Source organism: Pelobates fuscus, chromosome 5 (genome assembly GCF_036172605.1).
Source record: "Pelobates fuscus isolate aPelFus1 chromosome 5, aPelFus1.pri, whole genome shotgun sequence".
Classification (NCBI taxonomy): domain Eukaryota; kingdom Metazoa; phylum Chordata; class Amphibia; order Anura; family Pelobatidae; genus Pelobates; species Pelobates fuscus.
This window is the reverse complement of record NC_086321.1, coordinates 127615616-127641388: the sequence shown is the minus strand read 5'-3', so window position 1 is coordinate 127641388 and position 25773 is coordinate 127615616. Positions and strand designations below refer to the sequence as shown.

The following is a 25773-nucleotide window of genomic DNA, read 5'->3' as shown; positions in this document are numbered from 1 at the left end:
CTGCTCGCTTTCCTGCAGCAGCAGCTAGTCTTCTTTCTTCCTCTTCTCTTCTTCTTCTTGGTACCGCGGGCGGGAGAATGCAGGGGATTACGTTGCGTCATGACATAATCGGCATTGCGGAATGCGGATTGGTGGATTGCCAGGTCAGAAGCGGGAGCGGAGGGGACTCACTCCAGCATCATCATGAAACATGATGAAACGAACAGTAATATACCGCGAATGCGATCGGGCGGCGAGAAAGGGGCTAAACAATTACAAATTTTGACCGGGAGAGGCTGCTGACATATTTTTAATCACAGCAGCCTGCAGCTCTCTAATGATACGATTAAGGCGTCCGCGAGGACTTAGGCGGCCGCCTAAATCGCCTAATTAGAGAGCCGCCTCTGTCCAGCCCTGTTAGGCGACCCCTGTGAAAGGGTCATTCGACCCCCAAAAGGGTCGTGACCCCTAGGTTGAGAAACACTGGTCTAAGCTTTTTGGATCCCATCTCATGCCACTTCACCATCTGTGGATATTCCTGTAATATGGCTTTTGGCCTGGATCTTAATAAAACGTTACTATCCTATTGTAGAAGAGGATCTAATGTGCAGTTTTATAACAGAATTTTTTCCAACAAATGTATTAGTATTTAATGTTAAGGACATTTTGCCCAGCTGAAACAACGGGCATTTAAATGTACTGCTTATTTCTTCAGTATGGAGGTGTTTCCCAAGTTATATCTTTATATCAAATCTTCGGTCTCCTATAAAAATTGGTTTTAGCAGAACAACCTTCACCATTTTTTTATTTTTTTTTAATGTGTCTCAAAACATTCCACTTCAACACTTGTTGGCAGGAGTCACAGAAAGTAACCATACTCTCAAACCTCATCCATTTGGAGTCTGTGGAATGTGACAGGAATGGCTTTCTAGGTCACTTGGAAAAATGAGTCCAGCATATCCTTCAAGTAGTTTATGTGAACCTCTGTGATTTCGTTTGCTTCAGAACCTATGCCAATTTTCCAAAGATTCCCTTCCTTGGGACTCATTTTAGATTCTTACCAGGAAAAAGTCTTACTGCCACGGACAAAGATTCTGGAGCTGAGAGAGCTTGCCATCATTCTCTTAAAGGGACTCTATAGGCAGACCACTTCATCTCATTAAAGTTGTCTGGGTGCAGTGCCCCTGTCCCCTTAACCCTGCAATTGTAATTATTGCACTGATTATTTATTGTTATTAGTGGTGCTTTTATTATTCTTCAATTGCCCTGTTCAGTTTCCTGTTTTTGTGTTTGGGTATATGATAGAGGGAGCATTTAGAAGGGGAGGAGAAAAAGTTTTCTTTAGATTCTCTATGTTTTGACTTCCCAACTACCCGGTGACCACAAACCGTTTGTTGGTGGTCACTGTACTGAGATTGATCTATCAGGAAGTATATATCTCAGTGTGTTTTTATTACTAATTAATGCAATTGGATGTTAATAAAGCAAAATGTGTTTTTCAGGGTTATTTTTCTTCTGCCTCTGAGATCTTGAAACATTTAAAAGACAGATTCCCACCCAACAGTCAACATGCAAAGGTAGTATTGCTAGAATACAGGAACTGTTTCTGTGTCTATTTTCATTAAAAACCAACAACTGTCTGTTCATATTTGATGAAGTGAACTCTAAAATATTTGTTCTTGATTGAAGTTTCTGCACAATTCTGAATTTGCAGCCCTTTCTAGATCTCACAATATGCATAGTAATCATCCCTCCGCTCTCAAACTAAAAGAAAGCCGTATTGCATTGCAACTTGCAGGCAATTTACTAACTTCCCCCAAAGCTTGCATGCAATACGGTTTCTAAGTATGTATACACTGAAACCACTAGTTCTTCTTTTAGTTCTAGCAAATCTTTGGAAATCTAAAAGTGATTTAGGAGGGTGAAAGCTTCATATAACCACTTCAGCTTACTGTAATGGTTATAGTGCAAAAAAACACCAATCTCTGCAGTTTGTGATATAAAATATATAAATATCTTTCCACCCCTGACTTGTAAGGTGTACAATGTTATCATGCACTCAACTGTACCGGGAGCGTGCACTTGCAAGTAATAATCCTGTAAAGTGATAATGTTGTGCAATGAATACACATTATTTAAATAGGAATTGAACTCAATATATTTTGTTTCTTAGCTTTGGATGCTTTTTGACCAAAAAATCCAGTTTGACCGTGCCATGAATGATGGGAAATATCATATTGCCGAATCCCTAGTAACTGGAATTACGGCGCTCAACAGTGTGGAGGGACTGTACAGGTATAATCAGCCAAGTGCTGTTAATGCTGCCTGGTTTCTTTATTTCCTTAGTAAATTTACTGTGCTATTTATTAACATTTACATTAAAGGGACACTATAGTCACCTGAACAACTTTAGCTTAATGAAGCAGTTTTGGTGTATAGAACATGCCCCTGCAGCCTCACTGCTCAATCCTCTGCCATTTAGGAGTTAAATCCCTTTGTTTATGAACCCTAGTCACACCTCCCTGCATGTGACTTGCACAGCCTTCCATAAACACTTCCTGTAAAGAGAGCCCTATTTAGGCTTTCTTTATTGCAAGTCCTGTTTAATTAAGATTTTCTTATCCCCTGCTATGTTAATAGCTTGCTAGACCCTGCAAGAGCCTCCTGTATGTGATTAAAGTTCAATTTAGAGATTGAGATACAATTATTTAAGGTAAATTACATCTGTTTGAAAGTGAAACCATTTTTTTTTGTCATGCAGGCTCTGTCAATCATAGCCAGGGGAGGTGTGGCTAGGGCTGCATAAACAGAAACAAAGTGATTTAACTCCTAAATGACAGTGAATTGAGCAGTGAAATTGCAGGGGAATGATCTATACACTAAAACTGCTTTATTTAGCTAAAGTAATTAAGGTGACTATAGTGTTCCTTTAATATAAATGGATTCTATCAGTCCTAGTGAAATCACCATTTTTTCCCAGTCTGTACACTACTAGTGAAACAGTTTATCTATTGATTCACAGTTAATTCGATGTGTGTGTGTATATATACAGTGCACACCAATACCATTTCCATTTATGACCGTTATTGTTTTGGGGTTTTAATTTTTTTTTATTTTTTTTTTTTTATTTAAGAGATGCGGTAGACATTCAGCATACATGCAGTATATTGTCAACAATTGTATTACAGTAATCCATTTTTATCTAGAGCAGAACAATGCAATGGGAGAATAGGAATGAAGACAGTCTTCTGTGTATGTTCATCTCCTTCGCCTGCGTTTTAACAGATAAACAAATATTACCATTACCTCCCCGTTTATCGCATTTACAACCACAAACAAAGAGAGTAAACGGGGGAAAAAGAGAGCCGTGAGGAGAGACGGAGTGAGAGGATTCTCTCTCTCTTGTTGCAGATTTGAGCTGTGAGGTTGTTCATCAGGAAGTTATCCTTTATTTTAAGTACAACTTTATCTTTCCTAGGGACATCTATACCCAGCACACTTGTGCAAGTGCTGTTCTTGCGGCTAGGGTAACTGTATTAAATCACTTTTGCATGTTTGACGATAAGCCCTTAATTGGTTTCGCTAAAAAGAAGGACCTACCAGTAGGTCTTTAACAATTTTCCAATATTTAATAACCTTGAGGTAGGTTCCCTTTTACCACAGCCCCTTAAGCCGGCATAGGAGGTGGTTTTCTCTATAAAGGAATGAATGAATACATTGTTGTCATAAAGGTGCATGAATCTTTGCATGCCTGTATTTTCTATTTCTAAGTCTCTTTCTCGCAATCCAGGTAGGAAGTTAATAGAAGTTTGGGGGGGGGGGGGTGGGATTCCTAAGTATATTATGGAACTCTGAGCAACCTTCAAATTATAAGTGGAGCTCATGAGTGCCATGTTTGCAGTCGACATATTGATAGGCATAGCTGTTTTTCTAAATGCATTTTGTAACCAGAAATTTACAGAAATGTGTTAAGCAAACAATGGATTCTACAGGGTTCGTAAGGGTGAGCAGGATGTCATCTGCATAAGCAGAAACTTTGAATTCTACATTGGCTAACTTAATCCCCTGTATATCCAGACTACCTCTAATTGATTAGAGGAGTGGTTCCAGAGTCAGCACGAACAGGAGAGGTGACAGTGGGCACCCGTACCGGGTTGCATTGCTTAATCTGAATGGCTCAATCCTCGCCCCTAGTCTGAGCTCTCGGTGTCGCATTTAGACCCTATATGCTTCACCGAGAGCTCAGACTAGGATGCATTCCCAGTAATGGTGCAAAACCTTTTACAAAAAGGTTTTGCCCACCTCTTCATTACTCAATCTGCTTTTCTAAGAAAATGTGTACTTCCTATTTTCTTAAAAGGATTAATGATGTGTTTGTCCATGTAAAGCAGATCTGTCCCTTTTTAATATTTCATGACAAAAGACGGAGTTCTGCTGTTCTTTTGTCCATTTTCACCAGCCGTCACAAGTGTCAGCTGTGGGATTAGGCATCAATTTATGGAGGGTGTCACAGGATCCTTCATAGACTTCAGTGTTGTACTCTTGCTCAGGAATATCACACTGATACGGCTCCTATCAACCGACCCGATAGGAGCTAAAAAGGGCTGCAGGGCGAAGAAGGCTGCCACAAGGAACAGCTCGAGGTAAGTAAAACTTACCTTCACGTGAATTCAGCATCCACCAGACCCACAAAGGATCTATGAAATGTGCAAAGACCCCCAAAAGTGGCAGATCCACTTTAAACATCGTTTTCATTTTTGACTTTTTATAGTGCATTTTAATAATTTCTTTCCATGTAATGGATACAAATGATATTAATGTTATAACATTAATTCCGTTATATTGGGTAATGAAGTAATTAATTATATGTAAATTGTTTTTGTTGTATATTTCTTCTATGACTAAGGGGTAGCTCATTTGCAATTTCTCCCAAAGATATTACAAAGTGTGCTACTTAATTCCCTAAACTATTCATCATGACTTGCTTGTTGTTTTCATAGGAAAGCAACCGTTTTAAAATCCCAAAACCAAACGGTAGAGGCCCATAAAATTCTGCAAGTGTTACTGACGCACTGCCAGAAAGTAAAGAACACCGAGATGGTGATACGGTGAGTAATGTAAATGATGTTTTCATTTTGAATCGAATGGAACCTAATTGAATCACACGTTTTATAGTGACTTCTTCAGAACCAAATGCCCCTTATTTACATTACACAAAGCTCTTCAGTATGCACGAGTGTGTTAACAAAATTGCACTACTGCACCTTGCCACAGATTAGTAATTTAGATACGTATCAACATGTGCAAAGACATGTTTTATGTCAGTGTTGTCAAGAACAGACCGCTATCAGTTTCATTTTTAGGTTCAAGCACAATAGCACTAATAATTTCAATCCAATATTAAAATTATTTTAATGAAAATACATGGTATGCATATATTTTTTTGTGTTTTTGTTGTGTTTTTTTATTTTTGATCAAATACGTTTCTGTGTTTGCAGTATCAGCTGCATTAACCGGTTATGGCATTTTATAAAGATTTTAAAGTCATATTCCTCACCTTTATAAAATTATATAAATTGGTATGATTGAAGTTGGCTAGATAAAATGCAGAGTGGCCAAAAAACCAATGGAAAGTGACGTATTTCTGATCTCCTCTGTTTCCAGGGTCCTTTTGTGCTTAGCAGAGCTTTACTGGAGATCTTCCTGTCATTCGGTGGCACTGCCTGTACTACTACAAGCTCTGGCTTTGTCCAGGGAGTACCAGCTACAATACATGGCATCTGAAACTATGCTAAACTTGGCTTTCTCACAGGTGAGCATATTCTGATTTCCAGCATAAATTTGGACCACCAGTCCATAAACTATGTGCACATGAGCACTCCATTTCCCTGCAATCTTCAGTTTGATAATAATGCAATCCATTATCAGTACTAAAAATAAATACCAAAAAGTGCAAATGGCATAGAAATTTATAACAAAATGAAGGAGAAAACTAACTTTAAATAAACTGCTTCAACCAATGAAATGTTCTTTAATTACTTACATTATTATGGTTTAAGATAATTTTAAATTTTTATCTTGCACTTTTGCTGGACATTTTGTATCTCTTTGATCAAATTCTAAAAAAATATTATGCTTTGCCACTATCCTGTGAAGTATCAGTGCCATATAAGAGACCTGACTTTTTCAGTTTTTACAGTTACAAATTTGATAGGTGGATTTGATGGACCTATGTCTCTTTTTCGAGCATTGTAGCAATTTGACAGTTTAAATTACACCATAAATGAATACCATTTGCAAAAGAAGACACCATGAGGTATGTCATATGGCATATTTGAGCCTTATTCAACAACCATTTTTCACCTTTTTATATATACCGTATATACTCGCGTATAAGCCGAGTTTTTCAGCACATTTTTTGTGCTGAAAAACCCCAACTCGGCTTATACTCGAGTCAGAGTCTGTATTATGGCAATTTGCATTGCCATAATACAGACCGGGGGAGAAGGGGGCTGTCAGAGCTGTAACTTACCTTCACAGCAGCTCCTGTCAGCTCTCTCCTCCTCCGCGCCGTCCGTTCAGCACCGCGGTCGGCTCCCAGTGTAATTCTCGCGAGACTTACACTGTGAGCTGACAGAAGAGCTGAATGGACGGCGCGGAGGAGAAGGGAGCTGACAGGAGCTGCTGTGAAGGTAAGTTACAGCTCTGACAGCCCCCCTCTCCCCCCCACTGAACTACCAATGACACTGGACCACCAGGGAAGGAGAGCCCCCCTCCCTGCCATGTATCAAGCAGGGAGGGGGGACGAAAAAAAATATAATAATAATAAAATAAAAAATTATATTTTAAAAATAATATTTTAAATATATTTTAAAAATAATAATAAATTATAATAAATAATAATAAAAAAATGAAAAAAATTAATCTAACAAAAAAAAAATATTACCATTATAATAATTTTAAAAAAATAATAAAAATGCCCACCCCCCACCAAGGCTCTGCAACACACTGCACACACTGCACACACACACTGCATTCATACACACACACTGCACTCACACACACTCACTGCATTCATACACACACACTGCACTCACACACACACTGCACTCACACTGCACGCACTCTCACACACTGCACGCACTCTCACACACTGCACGCACTCTCACACACTGCACGCACTCTCACACACTGCACGCACTCTCACACACTGCACGCACTCTCACACACTGCACGCACGCACTCACACACTGCACGCACGCACTCACACACTGCACGCACGCACTCACACACTGCACGCACGCACTCACACACTGCACGCACGCACTCACACACTGCACGCACGCACTCACACACTGCACGCACGCACTCACACACTGCACGCACGCACTCACACACTGCACGCACGCACTCACACACTGCACGCACGCACTCACACACTGCACGCACGCACTCACACACTGCACGCACGCACTCACACACTGCACGCACGCACTCACACACTGCACGCACGCACTCACACACTGCACGCACGCACTCACACACTGCACGCACGCACTCACACACTGCACGCACGCACTCACACACTGCACGCACGCACTCACACACTGCACGCACGCACTCACACACTGCACGCACGCACGCACTCACACACTGCACGCACGCACGCACTCACACACTGCACGCACGCACTCACACACTGCACGCACGCACTCACACACTGCACGCACGCACTCACACACTGCACGCACGCACTCACACACTGCACGCACGCACTCACACACTGCACGCACGCACTCACACACTGCACGCACGCACTCACACACTGCACGCACTCACACACTGCACGCACTCACACACTGCACGCACTCTCACACACTGCACGCACTCTCACACACTGCACGCACTCTCACACACTGCACGCACTCTCACACACTGCACGCACGCACACACACACACTGCACTCATACACACACACACTGCACTCATACACACACACACTGCACTCATACACACACACACTGCACTCATACACACACACACTGCACTCATACACACACACACACTGCACTCATACACACACACACACTGCACTCATACACACACACACACTGCACTCATACACACACACACACTGCACTCATACACACACACACACTGCACTCATACACACACACACTGCACTCATACACACACTGCACTCATACACACACTGCACTCATACACACACTACACTTACACACACACACACACTGCACTTACACACACACTGCACTTACACACACACTGCACTTACACACACACTGCACTTACACACACACACACTGCACTTACACACACACACTGCACTTACATACACACACACTGCACTTACACACACACACACTGCACTTACACACACACACTGCACTTACACACACACACTGCACTTACACACACACACTGCACTTACATACACACACACTGCACTTACATACACACACACTGCACTTACATACACACACACTGCACTTACATACACACACACTGCACTCATACACACACACACTGCACTCATACACACACACACTGCACTCACACACACACACTGCACTCATACACACACACGGCACTCATACACACACACGGCACTCATACACACACACTGCACTCATACACACACACTGCACTCATACACACACACTGCACTCACACACACACACACACACTGCATTCATTATATACACACACTGTAAATAAATATTCAATTAATATAATTTTTTTAGGATCTAATTTTATTTAGAAATTTACCAGTAGCTGCTGCATTTCCCACCCTAGTCTTATACTTGAGTCAATAAGTTTTCCCAGTTTTTTGGGGTAAAATTAGGGGCCTCGGCTTATATTCGGGTCGGCTTATACTCGAGTATATACGGTATATATATATTTTTTTTTTTTTACATGCACATTTATTTTGTAAACCTAATGTTTACCAAAAACAAAATCACGGAATTCCACTCTGCTACATCTCCTGAGTCATCCCCTCTGTATGCCTTGGTCAAGTTTTTGTGAAACTACAGGGCTGAATTAATAACCCGTCCAATGCAGTTTAAATTAATGGCAAATTGAAGATGAATCTATGGTGAATTTTGGGGCATTTAAATAGCTCACACTTAAATTACTCTATAAATGCATACCATTTGCACATGTGAGAGTGTTGTCCACATGATATATTTCATGCTTTATTAAGGTGACATTTTCACTGCGGTAATAATTTATATTGTATTATTTTTACATACACCTTGTATTTTTGCTGCATATTTTTTATTTTATTTTTTAAATCTCAGGTGTACAACTGTAGCAAAATTCCTTAAACTGTACTCGGCTCAATCTTCAACACCACCTTTATGTATTCCTTTGCAGAGTTTATGCAAAGATGCCAAAATACATTACCTGTATGTATTTGGTTTAAAAAAAAAATATTTTTGCAAAAAGGAAAGATGGGGTGCCAACCCATTAGGGGAACTGCACTGCTTACTATACCGCTAACCCTTACTGTTACACTAACCCTAAACAATGGAAACACAGAGAGTGCAGGGAGTCTTCCACTGTCCTCAATCCCTAACCCCTTTCCTTCCTCCCTGTGCCCCACAGTTGCATTACTATCTGATAATTTTGCTCAGTGCAACTCAAGTTGGCGACACCGATAAATGTATGCCAATCTCTCTGAATACTGCTTGACACCAATTGACTCAAGTTATGCAGACTGGGGGGCGTGGCCAGGACCTCGACCAAGATGGCTGCTTAATCCATGTGCTCCGCTCCACAATACCCCTGAATAGCGATTAGATACAGCCACAGACGACGAATGGGTCGCAACAAACGCACAGAGCCCTCTCAGACACCGAGGGGCTCTCAACACAGCCACTCCCAGGGTCCTATGGACTCCTTCTTACAGCAAAGCCCCGGTCCCGGAGGGGAACCGGTAGGCCCGGGGACGACACCGCCATCCCCTATCCTACCATCCGGCACAGAACACTCTGTACTTGACCGGATCAACGAGGAACTCCGCTCCATAACGGCCTCAATGGCCACGAAAACGGACTTGCTCACACTTACCACCACGATACAAGATGCCCTCCGCGCGGAGATCGCGGGCGTCAGGGCGGAGGTAACCGCTCACGGAGGCCGCATTGAGGCCTTGGAGCAATCAGCAGAAACCCAATCCACCAGACTCGCAGCAACCGATCTGGCGATATCGCGGCAAGGAGACATGCTCCTAGACATGAGAAGACATATGGAGGACCTCGACAATAGAGGCCGCAGGTGCAATATCCGGGTTCGAGGGATCCCGGAGTCGGGAGGGGAGGAGGATGCGACGGAGGTACTATCAGGCCTGTTCACCATGATGCTCCAAGGAGATGCACCACCACACTTCGAGTTTGAACGGGCACACAGAGTTGCACGCCCACGATCGATTGAAGACTGTCCTAGGGACCTCATCTGCTGTCTCCACTCCTTCCCCATTAAAGACTCTATTATGAGGAAGGCACGTGAACGACCGGAATGGACTTACCGCAACTCCCAGGTCTTCCTCTACAACGATCTCTCCCCCCTCACACTCGAAGCCCGGAGAGCCCTGAAACCGGTAACAGCAGCCCTCCGCGAGCGGCACATCTCATACAAGTGGGGTTTTCCCTTCGCGCTGATGGCCCGCCATCGAGACGGCTGGATATCTGCGAGGTGGCCGGCGGAGGTGCCACGCTTCCTGGAAGCCCTGGAGCTCCCGCCTATCCCAATAACGAACTGGGTCATCGGACCCACAGGACAAGGCCCACGACCTCAGGGAATCCCGAGGAGGCGTAGAAATGGATCCCTCCCAAAGGCAGCCTCTCAGGCGACGCTTGGATCCGGGAGACCAGGCTGAGTGAGTACCATCCCCAGAAATGGGAATCCTGTACCCGTAACTCTGGTTCCAGCCCTCCCTCGCCCCACCGTTGTCTCAACCCTGGTGTCCCGATTTGAGGGCCTCAAGCGCAGCTCTCCATACCCCCGCCTTATCGAGGCCACCCCAGCCTGCGCAGCCCAATCTGCAATTACCGCCTGCCCGAGCGGACACCTCAGGCGCAAATAGGCCACTGACAACCTGACAGGATACCGCACCTGATGGTCCACACAACATGTAGGCCCTCTACCCAAGTACCCATCAAGGTCACTGTGCCCTAACGTGTCCATCCCATGTTGGCCCCTGTTAAAATCCTTTGACTCTTCCCCCGTTGTCTGCCCAGGGCCTTGATTGAACTGTGTAACTTTCACTCCACGGTGCCCAGTGATATTATCCATGGCTGCTTTGCGGCAGTAGGAGACCACCTACACAATCGCGTTCCCGCAACACGCAAATCAGAAAGACCCTACACGGGACATGTACACAATGCCGTTGTGTAAATATATATGCCTGCATCACTATATTGCTCTTCTGGAAGCCGGGGCATAACCGTGAGACTCGCCCTAACACACAGAGGACCGCCATGTAAGACCTGAGAACCAACAACATGCAGGTCTTGGGCCCCAACACCACGCACAATGTAATTTACAGCTCACCTCATGGGACATGAATATAGAACACAATAGCCCTGTTGCCCACCTGACGTATCAAGCTGCACTTGGATAGCTGATCCCTATTGCCCCAGACCCCTCCCGCTACTCACGACGGCTAAGGCCCTGTATATGCCCTCGCTGTGAGTCCTATCAACCGACTTTCTCGGGCATGACTACCCCCCCTGCGCTCAAAATAGCTGGACTCTTCCCCTCTCCATCGCTACCCTATTGTTCTGTCACTGACTGTTTGAGGAATATTTGGCTTACTCACACGGAGGAAGTACGAACACTCCGGTGCGAACCTGTGCATTTTAGAAGGCAGAATTGACTTTTTACACCGGAACCTTTGCAACCCCGGAACGCTCCGAGAGAACTCTACAACGGTGATCGGCCTCACAATTTGGTTCCGTATTCATACTCCTGTATAACCCTGTTTGTGAGTTTTATGGGAATTGGTTATTGGGTCTAGACCCTCTCACATTCTAATGGTAGATTTATCCATATGCGGAGTTACCAGGTCTCATTGACGTCCAATTAACTGATTAAGTGGGTCATTGATATGTTCAGATAGCAAATTGAATGATGTTTAGTAGGTCGATGCTACGCTATGTTTCATGTTCCTATGCCCTGCTTGACACATGTACCAGAGACGCCTCATTTTTCCAATATTTTGATTGCTTCCGCTAATCTATCATTGATACAGGCCTAAGGGTTGGGAACGTACCAACGGGATGCGGGATTGACAGATTGCAAGGGACTGGGTACAGATTTAGCCACAATAGCCATACATGGCACGCACGGGTATCTAGCGGGATGGGCTGACCGTAAGGGGGCTGAAAGGAATGCAATAGGGTGGGGAACGGATTCACGCATTGAAACACATTACTTTTCTTCCCTTCCCACTCTGCCCACCTCAGGGACGGACATACCAAGCACGCGGGGGGTATGGGGGATAACCTGACCCCGAAACGAGCAGACATTACTCTTACTCATACGGGACCGGGAGGAGGGAAGTGAGACTGACCAGAATACCCTCACACAACATTTACTGACTTCCTATAAATGGGATGGATACCAGGGGCGACACACAAAAGCGGGGGTCATTGTAAACACAGGGGGGGGACACATTTCGGGTACCATGAGACGGACGGGATGACAAAGATGGTTGATCATAGAAATGTTATTTATGATTCTTGTGATGCTAAGTTGCTGCTCATGTTGTTGATCTGTTATTGTTAAATGTTCATTTATGCACTTAATCGCCTTATATAATCTGTACACTCAGCAAAAACGGGGTGCGTAGTGGACGGCTACTTGTTTCTCATCACCACCGGATATCACTTGGTCGGGTACAAAGCCACGTAACTCCACACACTCGTGCTACCGATATACGGCGGGCCTCGATGGGACATTGCCCTTAGGTCTGGTTACCAGGACGTGTCCCCCTGAGCTACCCACCGTAACACGAGTCACCTCACTTTGTGGGGACACCTAAGAGGGGTACCACCTACCCCGGTATACACACCCGTTGGACGGACATTTCTTTTCTTTTATATCTCCTCCTCATCCTCTTCTTCTCTCCCCTAACCTACTCCTTTCTTTCCGCCCACCCCCGGTCACCTACCTATCCCTGCCTCCTCCCTCCCCCCCACCCCCTCCACCGCCTCCACTCCACTACCAGATAAGGCGGGCGCCCCCCCCTCCCTACCCCCATTGACCGGCCTCGGGAGTCTGCGCCCATGTAACGTGCCAAGAGTAGATAGGGGTGGGAGGTAAGCCAGGCACACGCTAACCACAGCCCATATTTTTCGTGCATTGAGACACCATGGCATACCAACCTGCTCCCATATCGATCCTCACCCTTAACTGTAGGGGATTGAACATCCCGGAAAGGAGGACCCACCTCCTACGGGAACTTAGGAAAAAGCGAACGTCGGTGGCAATGTTGCAAGAAACGCATTTTCGCACTGGCGCGACAATCAAGCTTCAGAATAAATGGTACCCGACGAATCAGTTCTGCAACCACCCTACGGCAAGGAGGGCCGGAGTGGCGATACTGATATCTGCAGACCTGGGGTTTCAAACACTGGACAACATTACCGACACACAAGGTAGATACCTCTTTTTAAAAGGGACAATAGCGGGCAGGATATATACATTTGCCAACATTTATGTCACCAACAAACGACAAGCCATGTTCCTGAAAAGCACCCTGGCGAAACTCAACGACTTCTCGGAAGGAACCCTGGTCCTCGGGGGCGACCTTAATGTCCCGCTGGACCCCATCCTAGATTCCTCTACGGGACACAGCAGCATCTCACAACTACATCTTCGGGCGATCCGGAGAGCCCTGGGTGAGATGGACCTAGCTGATTGCTGGAGATCGCTTCACCCTTCTGAGAAGGACTTCACATACTATTCCGCACTTCATGATAGGTATTCTCGCATCGACTACCTCTTTATTAGAAAAACGGGGTTATCACGACTAATAGCAGCCAAAATAGAACCCGCCACATGGTCGGACCACGGCCCTGTTACGGTGGAACTGGAGTCCCCGCTGTTTCGACCTTCCACATGGACGTGGAGACTGAACGAGACCCTCCTCCTAGACCCTGGCACACGGGAACAAATTTCCCAAGCCCTGACTCATTACTTCCAAGACAACGCAACCCCGGACATATCCCCGATATCACTCTGGGAGGCCCACAAAAGCGTCATCAGGGGCACGCTCATACGCATAGCCACACATAAAAAGAAGGCAGCAATGAGCGAAATGGCCGAGCTCTACCGTCGAATCACGGAACTGGAAGCTCAGCATAAAAGATCACACCTTCTGGAGACGTACCGGGATCTGATGCAAACTAGGCGTCAGCTGAAGGATATCCTTGTGAAACGCCACCATCGCTCCTTGCAACGCTCCAAAGCGTTTTTCTACACGCATGCCAACAAGGGTGGACGATTCCTTGCCCGTCTACTTAGGGGCCAGACACCCCGCACCCAGGTTCGCAGGTTACGCCTCGCCTCGGGCGGGATCTCTGGCCTCCCGACGGACATAGCGGGGGAGTTTCGGTCGTTCTACCAATCCCTATACAATCTGGACGCGGAAGAAACACAATCACACTCCGCAGCGACATTGGCACGTGCCCAAGACTACCTTCGCGACACGGTCGGAACAACGATCCCACCTGATACGGCACTAAGCCTGGAGGCCCAGGTCACGGAGGACGAATTGGCCGCGGCATTGAAAGTGACCAAGAGGGGGAAGGCACCGGGCCCGGATGGGTTCTCCACAGGTTACTATAAAACATTCTCCTCCATAGTCTTACCGTGGTTGACAAAGGCCCTTAACGCGGTCGCTGAAGGTGGCCAATTTGGCGCTATGAGCCACCATAACTGTTCTTCCCAAACCATGAAAAGATCCACTACTTTGCGGGAGCTACCGCCCGATATCGTTATTAAATGTGGATACGAAACTCTTTACAAAAGTACTAGCCACCAGGCTCCAATCCATCCTCCCCTCCCTTATTCACAAGGATCAAACGGGATTTCCCGGACGGGAAGCTAGAGACAGCACACTCCGGCTATTCGCGATACAACACCTGGCGAGGAAAACACGGCGACCCCTTCTCTTACTTTCCACCGATGCCGAGAAGGCCTTCGACCGTGTGAAGTGGCCTTACATGTTTGCCACCCTCAGTCAGATGGGGATGGGGCATAAATTCCTTACAATGATCCGAGGGTCAATGGTGCCCTCACTGGAGACTTTCAGATCTCCAATGGTACGAGGCAAGGTTGCCCTCTATCCCCACTACTATTTGCCGTATCGCTGGAACCTTTCCTTCAGAAAATACGCCAACACACAGACATCAGTGGCTTCACCTGGCTGGGCAAAACCCATAAGGTCGCCGCGTATGCGGACGACCTCCTGTTTTATATAACAAATCCCCGAATCGCACTGCCATGCCTGTTGTCAGAGTTCGAGACATTCGGCTCAATCTCCGGCCTTAAACTAAACCTATCAAAATGCGAGGTGCTTAACGTGTCCATACCCGACGATGAATACATTGCCCTGGAATCGTTGTTCCCGTTCAAATGGTGCTTTCAGAAACTGAAATATCTTGGGGTCTGGATACCTTCAGATCCCAAAGACACTTACCGATACAACTTCACCACCATCCTGAAGAAAATAGTCTCGGACTTGGAAAAATGGAAGCACCCACACATCTCATGGCATGGGCGGATAGCAGTTCTCAAGATGAATATCTTACCGAGGCTGCTCTATCCTTTCCAAACGATACCACTGGCCCTACCGACCTCCTTTTTCGCAGCTTTGAAATCGGCAGTCATAAGATACGTGTGGCGAGGGGAGAGAGCTAGACTACAATATGACCTACTCTGTCTGCCCAGACATCGAGGAGGCCTAGCACTGCCTGACTTCAGGAAATACCATCAAGCCACGATTCTGCAACGTATAGTCGAAATACACACGGAACCTCCACAAAAACAATGGGTGATGTTGACACAGGAGACTTCTGGAATCCCAGTGCAACCTACCATCTGGGGAGGGATAGCCAGGAAGACACAAAGAATTGCCAAAGAGGGATTGCTCGAACAAACACTGTATGGTTGGAGCTCCATGAGAGAACTGCCCCATATATCACCCACCCCTAGCCCGATGCTATCTATCACTCACAACACTGAGATAGGGGGTGGATTCTCGACCACGACGTGGCCCTCCCTAGATGGACGCGAATATATACCATTACACTCGGTTCACCGGGATGGATCACTAAAGACCCTAGACTCCCTACTGGAGGGACAACCCCGGACGCCTCTGGCCATATTCCGCTACCTACAAGTGAAACACTTTCACGATACTACACAGAACAAGGTAAGATTACATAGAGCACGCACATGGCTGGAAGACTGCTGTGAGAGGAGGATTGCGCTGGATAACGCTATCTCTACACTATACCAACATCTCCTGACGGGGCACCTGACGACGAACACAACTTTCCGCAGGCAGTGGGAAGAGAGGTTGGATACAACCTTTACACCCCAACAATGGGACAAAGCGCTTTTTTGGTAACACAAGAGCTCGGCTAGCTCCCAATTTCAAGAGACAAACTACAAACTGATTGCTTCATGGTACAGAACCCCAGTCCTTCTGAACAGGATTTTCCCAACTGTACCCCCAACATGCTGGAGATGCCAGAGGAATAGGGGAACGCTGATACATATCTGGTGGGAATGCGACGTAATTGCTCCATTCTGGAATCTGATCCAACAAAGAATACGTGAAATTATGGGTGACGTGGCGGACTGGTCACCCGCCTTAGCCCTTCTCCACATCTCACAGATGTCATTGTCCTCCTACAAGAAATCAATCCTCCGTCACCTCTTGAATGCGGCCAAATCGCTTATTCCGCTATACTGGAAACGAACTGAAATACCCAGCAAAGAGGAATGGATCCGCAAAGTTGAGGATATTCAAGGGGCCGAGGCGCTGCATGCATCCCTTCAAGATAGAGGAGGTAAACACGCAGAGCGCTGGATTCCATGGTTTGTCTTCATGTCGCGAAACAATCGGGGCTAGGGCCGTTGCAAACAACGCCACATGCGGGGATGCCGGGCTCCCGGGGGCGGGACCAGGGGGTGCTGCCTAACACCATATCCCTCTACTCACACCTCCTCGCAACACAGCCACACTAATTGTGTGGTCCCCCCCCCCACCCCTCACCTGTTCACCTCTGTTCCCGCCTCCAAACAGGCGTTGAAAGATGGCTGGATAGCTTACCGGAATCCAACTCGCACATCCAAGCAAAACCAGGGATTAACCCCCTGAGCACACATGAAACAGAGACCATGTACCCAACACCTGCCGGGAGGGAGGACACTGAGCTCAAGAGGGAGCTACATTATTTATGGGCTCCCCTTAAGATACCGGGTCTACGCTGCCCGTTACCTTCTTCTAGACGCCCACTTCTTTATCTCTACCCTCTCCTCCCGTACTCCACCACCCCCCTCCCCTTCCCGTGACTCCGATTCTCTCAAATCCTAAGATACACTCTATTTGGAAAGATACACTAAAACACCACACTACGACCCAAATGATATGGTGATATTTGGTGACGATATACGGTGGTGGATGAAAGCGTGGTATCTTCCACTTACACTCCAGGGTATCCCGATGGACAATTACATACGCCTCACACATATGATGTCTGATAGTCCATACCTTGTACTTCTTTTCTTTAACAAAAAAAAAACTTAATCATAAAGATTTCTACGCAGGGGAAAAACACTAGCCAATAACAAAAGCAAGGAATATATGTATGATTACTATTTGCACAGTGAAGCTCTGTCTCGATCCTACTACCACCGGCCTAAACGAATCTATATTGTTTCCTTTCTCATTTTTATTATTATATCCCATTTTATTCTGCATATTCCCCCCCCCCCCCCTCTCCTCTTCCCACTCTCCCTCCTTAATCCCTCACGATTTCCTTCTACCTTTGAACCCTTCAGCAAGCATTATCAAGGAAGGAGCGAAAAAACCTTACTGTGTAAATAAACTGTTTTGTGATATACTGTAATTTCAATTGATAATAGACAAGTGTATGTAAACTGCTATGCACGTATTCTCCTATGAGGATATACGCAATTGACTACAACCCTCGAATCTGATACCTGTACGTTCTTTGTAAGATGTTTTTTCTTCAAACAAAAACCTAAAATAAAGATTTAAAAAAAAAAAAAAAAAAAAAGTTATGCAGACTGTGCCATCAACACCTGTATTGGGCGGCAATTGATTTTTGTCACTTGTGGCAGGCTCAGAGAGGCTTTCTATGTAAGTAACAGATTGGAGCGCTCTCTATTCCCAGCATGATAGGGTTAATTGGAAGTCAGCCATTTCAGGTGAATGTAATTAACCCGCACTAGGGGTTTAAAAGCTCAGCCTCTGGAGGCATCAGAGAGTCTAACAGCTGGGAGAGAGGAGGCAGTTAAGCTGAAGACTCTAACGGAAAAGGTACTGTGTAAAAGCCTGCTTAAAGTGATGTGTTTAAATTGTTTAAAACTGGGAACTGGATTAGCTGGCCAGTTGGATAGTTAGGAATACTGCTGTTTAGTAAGTCTCCGAGTTGGAGTAGAATTTCTTTTCTCTTTTTTTAAATTTATTTCTGTGAAGCACAGCATTGTGTAACTTGTGGAAGGTGCAAATAAACTGCAGTACTATTATATCCTAAAGCTTGCATTTGAAGTTTGTCAAGAGCCTGGCCATCCTGCCACACACTGTTGTAATGTCCAAAATTCCATCGATCTCATATATTTATAATTTTTAGATAAAAAAAAAATATATATATTTTTTTTTTTTTAAGTGCTTACCACATATCACCCCAGGCATCCACCTCCTGTACTACACCAAAATCTGACTCCCACTAAGATCCCCCCCCAGATATTGGAATTGGCACATAGTAAACTTTAATTTACTGAAACTAGCTCTCACAGATACCGGACCTTTGTGACAAGTAAATGTTAGGAGATCAAGAAAACATCAGAAAACAATATTTCCAACATTGAGATACTTGTATTTTTTTTCTTTAGAATAAGCTTTCTTTGAAATTGACTTCCTGGTATATGCTAAACTATATATAGTATATGAGATAAACATACCACCTGTGTTTGGAGGATATAATCTCCCCTTGGAAACTACTGTTTGATAGCTTGAGATACATTTTCAAAGTGTTGTTTTGTTTTTCTTCTATTATTTTCCTTTTATTGTTTTAGTATATCATATTTTTTTGTTTATTGATAATCTGTGTCTTTGTTTTTTCACATTTTCTTCATGCTCAAGGACAACCTGCTGTTACAGTAAACACTTGTGGCAGGATATAAGTGGCCTGTTATACAACTGTACTGTTTTATTGTATAACAACTTTGTACTGTATTATATGCCATTCGTTTTATTATTATTTTTAATTCAATTTATTGTTATTGAAGATTCATAGTCAGAATATTACATAGCCAAACAAAACTACATATCCAAAAGTACAAAATAGTACTAAATTGATTATGTGCCATAAATGTTTCTCCCTTAATAATAGAAAACAATCGTATTTTCAAAGAAAATATTCTGATTACATGTAGAATATTCTGAACATTCCGGGTTTACCATTCTATGCCCATCTTTTAGCATCTTTGTTGCTTGGTGGAAGTTTAGAGCTGTGTTAAAAAGTATGTATTCAGATATACAGGTGCACTGGAGTTTTTCGGAGTTAACAGAGAGTATGTATCCAGCTTTGCTGGAAAACCTAACCATGGTTCTTTGTTCTTCTAGCTCATGCTTGGCATCCCAGCGCAAGCTTTAAATATCCTGCACATGGCAATAGAACCAATTCTGGCTCACGGTGCTGTGCTGGACAAGGGGAGAGCCATGCTTCTAGTGGCAAAATGCCAAGTGGCTTCAGCAGTGTCTTACATTCCTCAGAAGAAGACAGAAGGTGAGTGTTAAAATACTGCTTTGCTGTGCAACAACACGGATATCCCAATCATGCTTTGCGAATGCTTCTATCTCAGAATTTTTCTTTTGCTATGTTTCCAATGTTTTGCGATGGTTTTCCCAGAGCTGTCCTTAGAACACAGGTATAATGATTATACAAACCTATATGATGTTTGCTGTTTAATAAGGACATCATGATTAAGGATTTCCTAGTATTTTAAATAAAAATATATATATTCTAAACTGTTTGGGTGATTATATATTATATCAGTGTATTGCAGGATATCTGCCGAATGTGATTTCAATTTCAAACCTTTATCTTACAGCTCTGGAATCCGCCATTCTAAACCTTAATGAAGCCAAAAACTACTTTGCTATGGTGGACTGCAAAGAACAGATCAGGGACATCCTCTACCTACAAGCCAGGCTATTCAACAGCTTGGGAAACATCCAGGAAAGGAACAAATGTGCCATGCTTTTCCGACAGCTGCATCAGGAGCTTCCTTCTCACGGAGTCTCCTTAATACGTCTGTGAGAGTTCAAAGACAAAATTAGTTTTTGGATGCTGTTTTGATTGCCATGGGGAACACACAGTTAATCATATAAAAGTTTTAAGCCACTTCAAGTGTGACTGCAGTTCAGCTTTAATGAGATTCCAGGAATGTAGAATGCTGGGCTGAAATTTTATGTTATACTATTGAATTTTACAAGTGCGAGAATACAAATTAACACTGTCTGCTATCAAATATACTTTGTTTCCCCAATAGACTCTTTCGTGGCCATTTCTTTTCGGTTTACCATTTGTTCTAGCAGACATGACATTCCAGGCCTTGTGTTTAGTGGCATGAAAACTGAACCCAAATCTGCCATTGAATTCTACTTTAGAACATTTGGTACACCTTACCGTGAGCATATGTTTAGCAGGCCATATGCACAGTGTGTCTTAAAAGGTTAAAGGGACACTGTAGACACACAGACCACTGCATCTCAATGAAGTGGTCTGGAAGCCATGTCCCTGCAGAACAGCAGCTTTTACATTGTGCAGTTTAAATGCCACTAGTGGCTGTCACTCAGGCAGCCACTAGAGGCACTTCAGACAAAAAAGCAGAGTAAAACTCTATTTCATTCAGATGGTCTCATCAAAACTATCTGGTACAGTGCTGCGTTTGCCACACATGCACACTCGCCTTCTGATGCTTACCTGTGGGAAAGCACTGGATTGGCTGAGATCATCGATCTTAATGATCTCAGCCAAGGAGACAGGGCCTACTGCAGAGAGTGCTGAGTAGCATGGAAGAAAAGGCATCTAAAATACTTGTTTTACTCCTTACAGGTGGGCCAGTACAGTCACTTAAAAAGTGACACTATAGTATTAGGAATACACATTTGTATTGCTAGTGCCTTATTGTTCCTTTATGTTGTAACTGCAACAATTCGGTTAATTCTTTGACATTAGCATACAGCTGAATATTTGTCAATTTCTATGAATTTATTGGCATTACTTTTATAGGTGTTTACATTTCTATACCATTGCAGCATCTCTTTATTCGCAAATTTAGCAAACATCTGCAGTTTAGCCATATGTGGCCTAGAACATTTTTTTGATTGGAATAACTTAAAATATGAATGAAGGGTGTAAAACTATGCACTGCAGCTGATGTATTAACCCTCGGGTCCGAACATGCTGTGTGCTTAGGTATTCTAGTTTAATTCTTGTTTTTTGTCGTACAACATTTTCCGTTGCCATGACAGAAATTATGTAAATAAAGTATAATATTTTTATTACAGCCGCTTTTGTAATTGACTCGTTTCTCAATAACGTGTGTTTTCTTACAAGCAATATGCATATTTATTGAAAAGCATTTTCTGTTTGTTCCTGAATACAACGTCCTCACAGTCGGAGTTTACCACCCTCTAAGACTGACATTCTCATACTGCTGAAAAGAGACTCACAGAGTGATATTACACAAGAGCTTTACATTTCTTGGCCAGCTAAGCAAGAACTGGAGTGCAGCATTGAGTACATAGTGCATCCTCTCTATGTACTCAATGCGGCCCTACGGTTCTTGCTTATATACCCCCAGACATCACTTAACCTTGAAGTTGCACGGTCTTTGGAGTTTGCAGAATTGGAAAAGACCCACAACGGTGACATTGCCGCTGGGGGTCTGGTGGCCAGGGCGCTAGCAAATGTAATTTCTACTTACCTGACCTGTCCCTCCCAGGCACTGCCATCTTCTCTCAGCGGGTCTTCTTCGGCATGTGATACTCCATAGATAAAGCTAGTTCCCTGCCGCCGTCAATGTTCATGGCTGTTGGGATTGATAGTTCTAGACTGCAGTAGCCCACTCAGTGTCTAGAAGTTTCAGTTTTAGAAAAATATATGACAAAGTAGTCCTTCTTTGTCTGTGTATCTCTTGACCATTAGAATTTCACTGATATTCTAACATAGTCAATATGAGTAATTCATAAAGTTTTTTGTTTTTTTTAGGAGTCTAAAAGTGCTGCTTTCAGTTGAACATAATATGGACCTCAGTGGGATTTTTACTAACCCCATACTATTAATCGCAATACCCAAACTCAAATTCCAAACCAGTAGTTAAATAGCATTTACTTGCACCTGCCCCATTGCTGGAGTTGTATTGCTATAACAATCAAATACAAGGATCCACTTCCTTAAACAACTAGCATTCATAAATGTAGACAATGTCTGTATCCCAGTGATCATGAATGAGGTAGAGGTTTGGTTGTAAGTATGAGCCCTGCTCTGAGCTGGCCCCAGTAGAGTTTTTTTACTTTTATCAGTTGATTACTGTACTACAGTTATTAATTTTGTCATTTTAGTAGGTGGTTAATTACATAGCTGAATAACATTGAAATAAAAAAAATGAAATAAATATCAGGAGCAGCTTCTGGCATGTGTAAGTTCTAGGTGTACGATGAGTTTGACTGGCAAGTGACTTTGAATGGCTTTCTACTTTTACTGTTGACTGGTCCTGTAAAAATCTGTGTCATTATCATCATTATTGCAGCAACAATAGACAATTGTCCTAACCTAATACATTTAAAATGAACAAAATGTTATATGGCTTGATAAATCACATTTCTCAAGGACTGTAAAATATATTCCTTGTTAGAGATATAACTGTATTTAAAGGGTTACTATAGTCACCAGAACAATGACAGCTTTATGTAGTTCTTCTGGTGAGTTTAATCATTATCTGCAGGCATTTTCATGCAAATGGAAATGTATACATTGCCCCCTAGGGATACCTCCTGTGGCCCCTCCTCAGATGGCCATTGGAGGTGCTTCCTGGCCAGTGTTGCACAATAGGCAGCACTGCCATTCAGCGTCTGCATGGAGATGCTGAAATTACATCAAAAAGATGCATTGATTCAATGCATCTCTATGAGGAGGTGCTGATTGGCCTAAACGTTGTTTGGCCACGCCCACATGACACATTTTTGGGGTATGTGTTAACCCCTTCCAAAGGGGGGCAAGCCACCAAAATGGTGGTTCTAACACTATAGGGTCAGGAATACATGTTTGTGATTCTGACCCTATACTGTTTCTTTAAGGCATTATATTAAGTCATTATGAAGGAGTATGTATAACACTGTGAAAGGAGCATCAAAGCATAATAATGTGCTACGAAATAGCTCTATGTTTTTATTATTTGTTGGGGTGGGCTCACAACTGTAAGCATTGCTATGCATTGCCTAAGAGTAACTATCTACCTTACTCCCAATAGAAAAATTCCATTCTAGATTCTAGCCTCAGTAACTACTCACTAAATTATAGCATTGGTTACCTAACATCCAGGCTGCACTATTTGACATGAATAGATAAACAGGTTGTCGCTAAGGTAAAATAGCTGTCACCATGGTCCAGTACAAATCTCGCAAGACCCTCATATATGTTGAATTCTGACTACTCATCTCACAAATATATGCTGTATGTTTGATTCTGGCTGCACAAGGAGAATTTTTCTTGATTCATTCTACGTACAATAAGATTAAGAAAAAAGGCTGCCTATAAATTTATTAAACAGGAAAAATAGAACGTGGGACTTTAGCTGTAATTAAGAAGGTTGGCAAAATTGTTGTAATGAGTTGTAATTATCCATTTATTGCACAACTCAAGGCCATAATTTAGCTCCTAGTCGTGGAGGTTTTTGTGGGATGTTGTTTTAACATCATTAGTGCAGTACTAGGTTTGGAATTTCTTTAAAAAATAATCACGTGTATTTTACTGTGATCACTGTAGCTTCAAGTAGTTTGTTATTATGCCAACTCAAAAATGCTTTAGGGCTGCTACAAAAATAATTTGTTCTCAAAATCATGTTGAATATATATTTTTTTAATATTTGGTGCAATATGTGCCCTGGTCTATTTTCCTATTGTGCTAATAATAACCTGGTGGCAAAAAGGCTGTAGATTATAATAGCACAGCAGCGCATTAAGGGCTGCAATGTTAACCATATGACGAGATTTCCCAGTTGCTATGAGAGCCATTGTTTCCCAATTCAGAGAGAGCTATACCCATTGCCCATGGGTATTTTTCTCTACTGGTGTTTCCCCATTGGTGTTCCGTGGAACCCTAGGGAGAAAAAAAATTGTGGGTTCCGCAGGGAGTTTCCCATTGGGTGGCCCATGCCTTAGGGCCACCAGATCAGTATTACTGAATAGGGGCCCGGTCAGACACCACAGCCGTTTACTAGCTCGACTGAGCCCCAGTAGTGTGGGATGCTGGGAGGAACTGATAGCGTGTCCCTTCCTCCCAGACACAATGCACGACGAGCTAAGAGCAGACCGGAGAAGGGAGAGACCAGTAGACAGGCCCAGCAGCAGCATGTTACCCTCCTGCAGATAAAAGGTAACCTTACAGGGTGACTGTAAATATAAACATTATGACCTGTGTGTGTGTGTCACAGTGTGCCAGGATGTGAGCCTGAGTGTGTATGTGCCAGTGTGTGCATCTGTGTGTCAGTGTGTCTGTCAGTTTGTGCATCTGAGTGTGTATGTATGTGCCAGTGTAAGTACCTGTCAGTGTGTATGTGCCACTGTGTGTATATGTGTATGTCAATGTGTATTTGTGTGTCAGTGTGTATGTATCTCTGTGTGTGTGTATTTTTGTTCCAGTGTGTATTTGTGTGTGTATATGTATCTGCAAGTGTGTGTATGTCAGTGTATTTATGTGTATTTCTGCTTTACTCTGTGTATGTATATATGTGTAAGTGTATATGTGCAAACACTTCCCTGCCAACACAAACATGACATACAAAGATACTCCTGAACTCCAATTCTAAAATTATATACGAACACTCAAACACCAATACTACACACAAATGTACATCTGCATTTAAAATCCAACGTTGCATCATAACATACCACTGCACGTAAATGCGAGCATAACATACAAACACACCCCTGTATGAAAATGCTAAAATTATATGCAAACACCAGCTCTACACACAGAAGCACACCTGCTCCTAAGTACTATCTGTTTACTATCTGTATAAATTTGCCAAAAAAGAAAACCTTACGCTCTGTTAATTCAAATATTTGTGCTGTGGTGCTAATTTTTTTCTGGGGTTCCATGATGTTGGTACACTATGTGAAAGTGTTCCACTGGAAAAATGAATTGAGTACCCCTGCTCTATACAGTTACTTCAAGACTTATGCACACAGATACACACATGCACATACATCGCTCAGGG

General features: G+C 43.7%; 1 protein-coding gene across 1 annotated transcript in view; it reads left to right on the top strand.

Annotated features, from left to right (window-relative positions):
* The window catches only part of ANAPC5 (anaphase promoting complex subunit 5), a 51411-nt gene extending 30303 nt beyond the window's left edge, over positions 1-21108 (top strand). Inside the window, exons 12-17 of the mRNA XM_063456984.1 lie at positions 1482-1556; positions 2153-2274; positions 4980-5087; positions 5644-5791; positions 19892-20054; positions 20380-21108. Coding sequence (XP_063313054.1) covers positions 1482-1556; positions 2153-2274; positions 4980-5087; positions 5644-5791; positions 19892-20054; positions 20380-20588 — 825 coding nt within the window. The 3' untranslated portion in view covers positions 20589-21108. The remainder of the gene's footprint in view (positions 1-1481; positions 1557-2152; positions 2275-4979; positions 5088-5643; positions 5792-19891; positions 20055-20379) is intronic.
* Positions 21109-25773: the final 4665 nt, after the last annotated feature.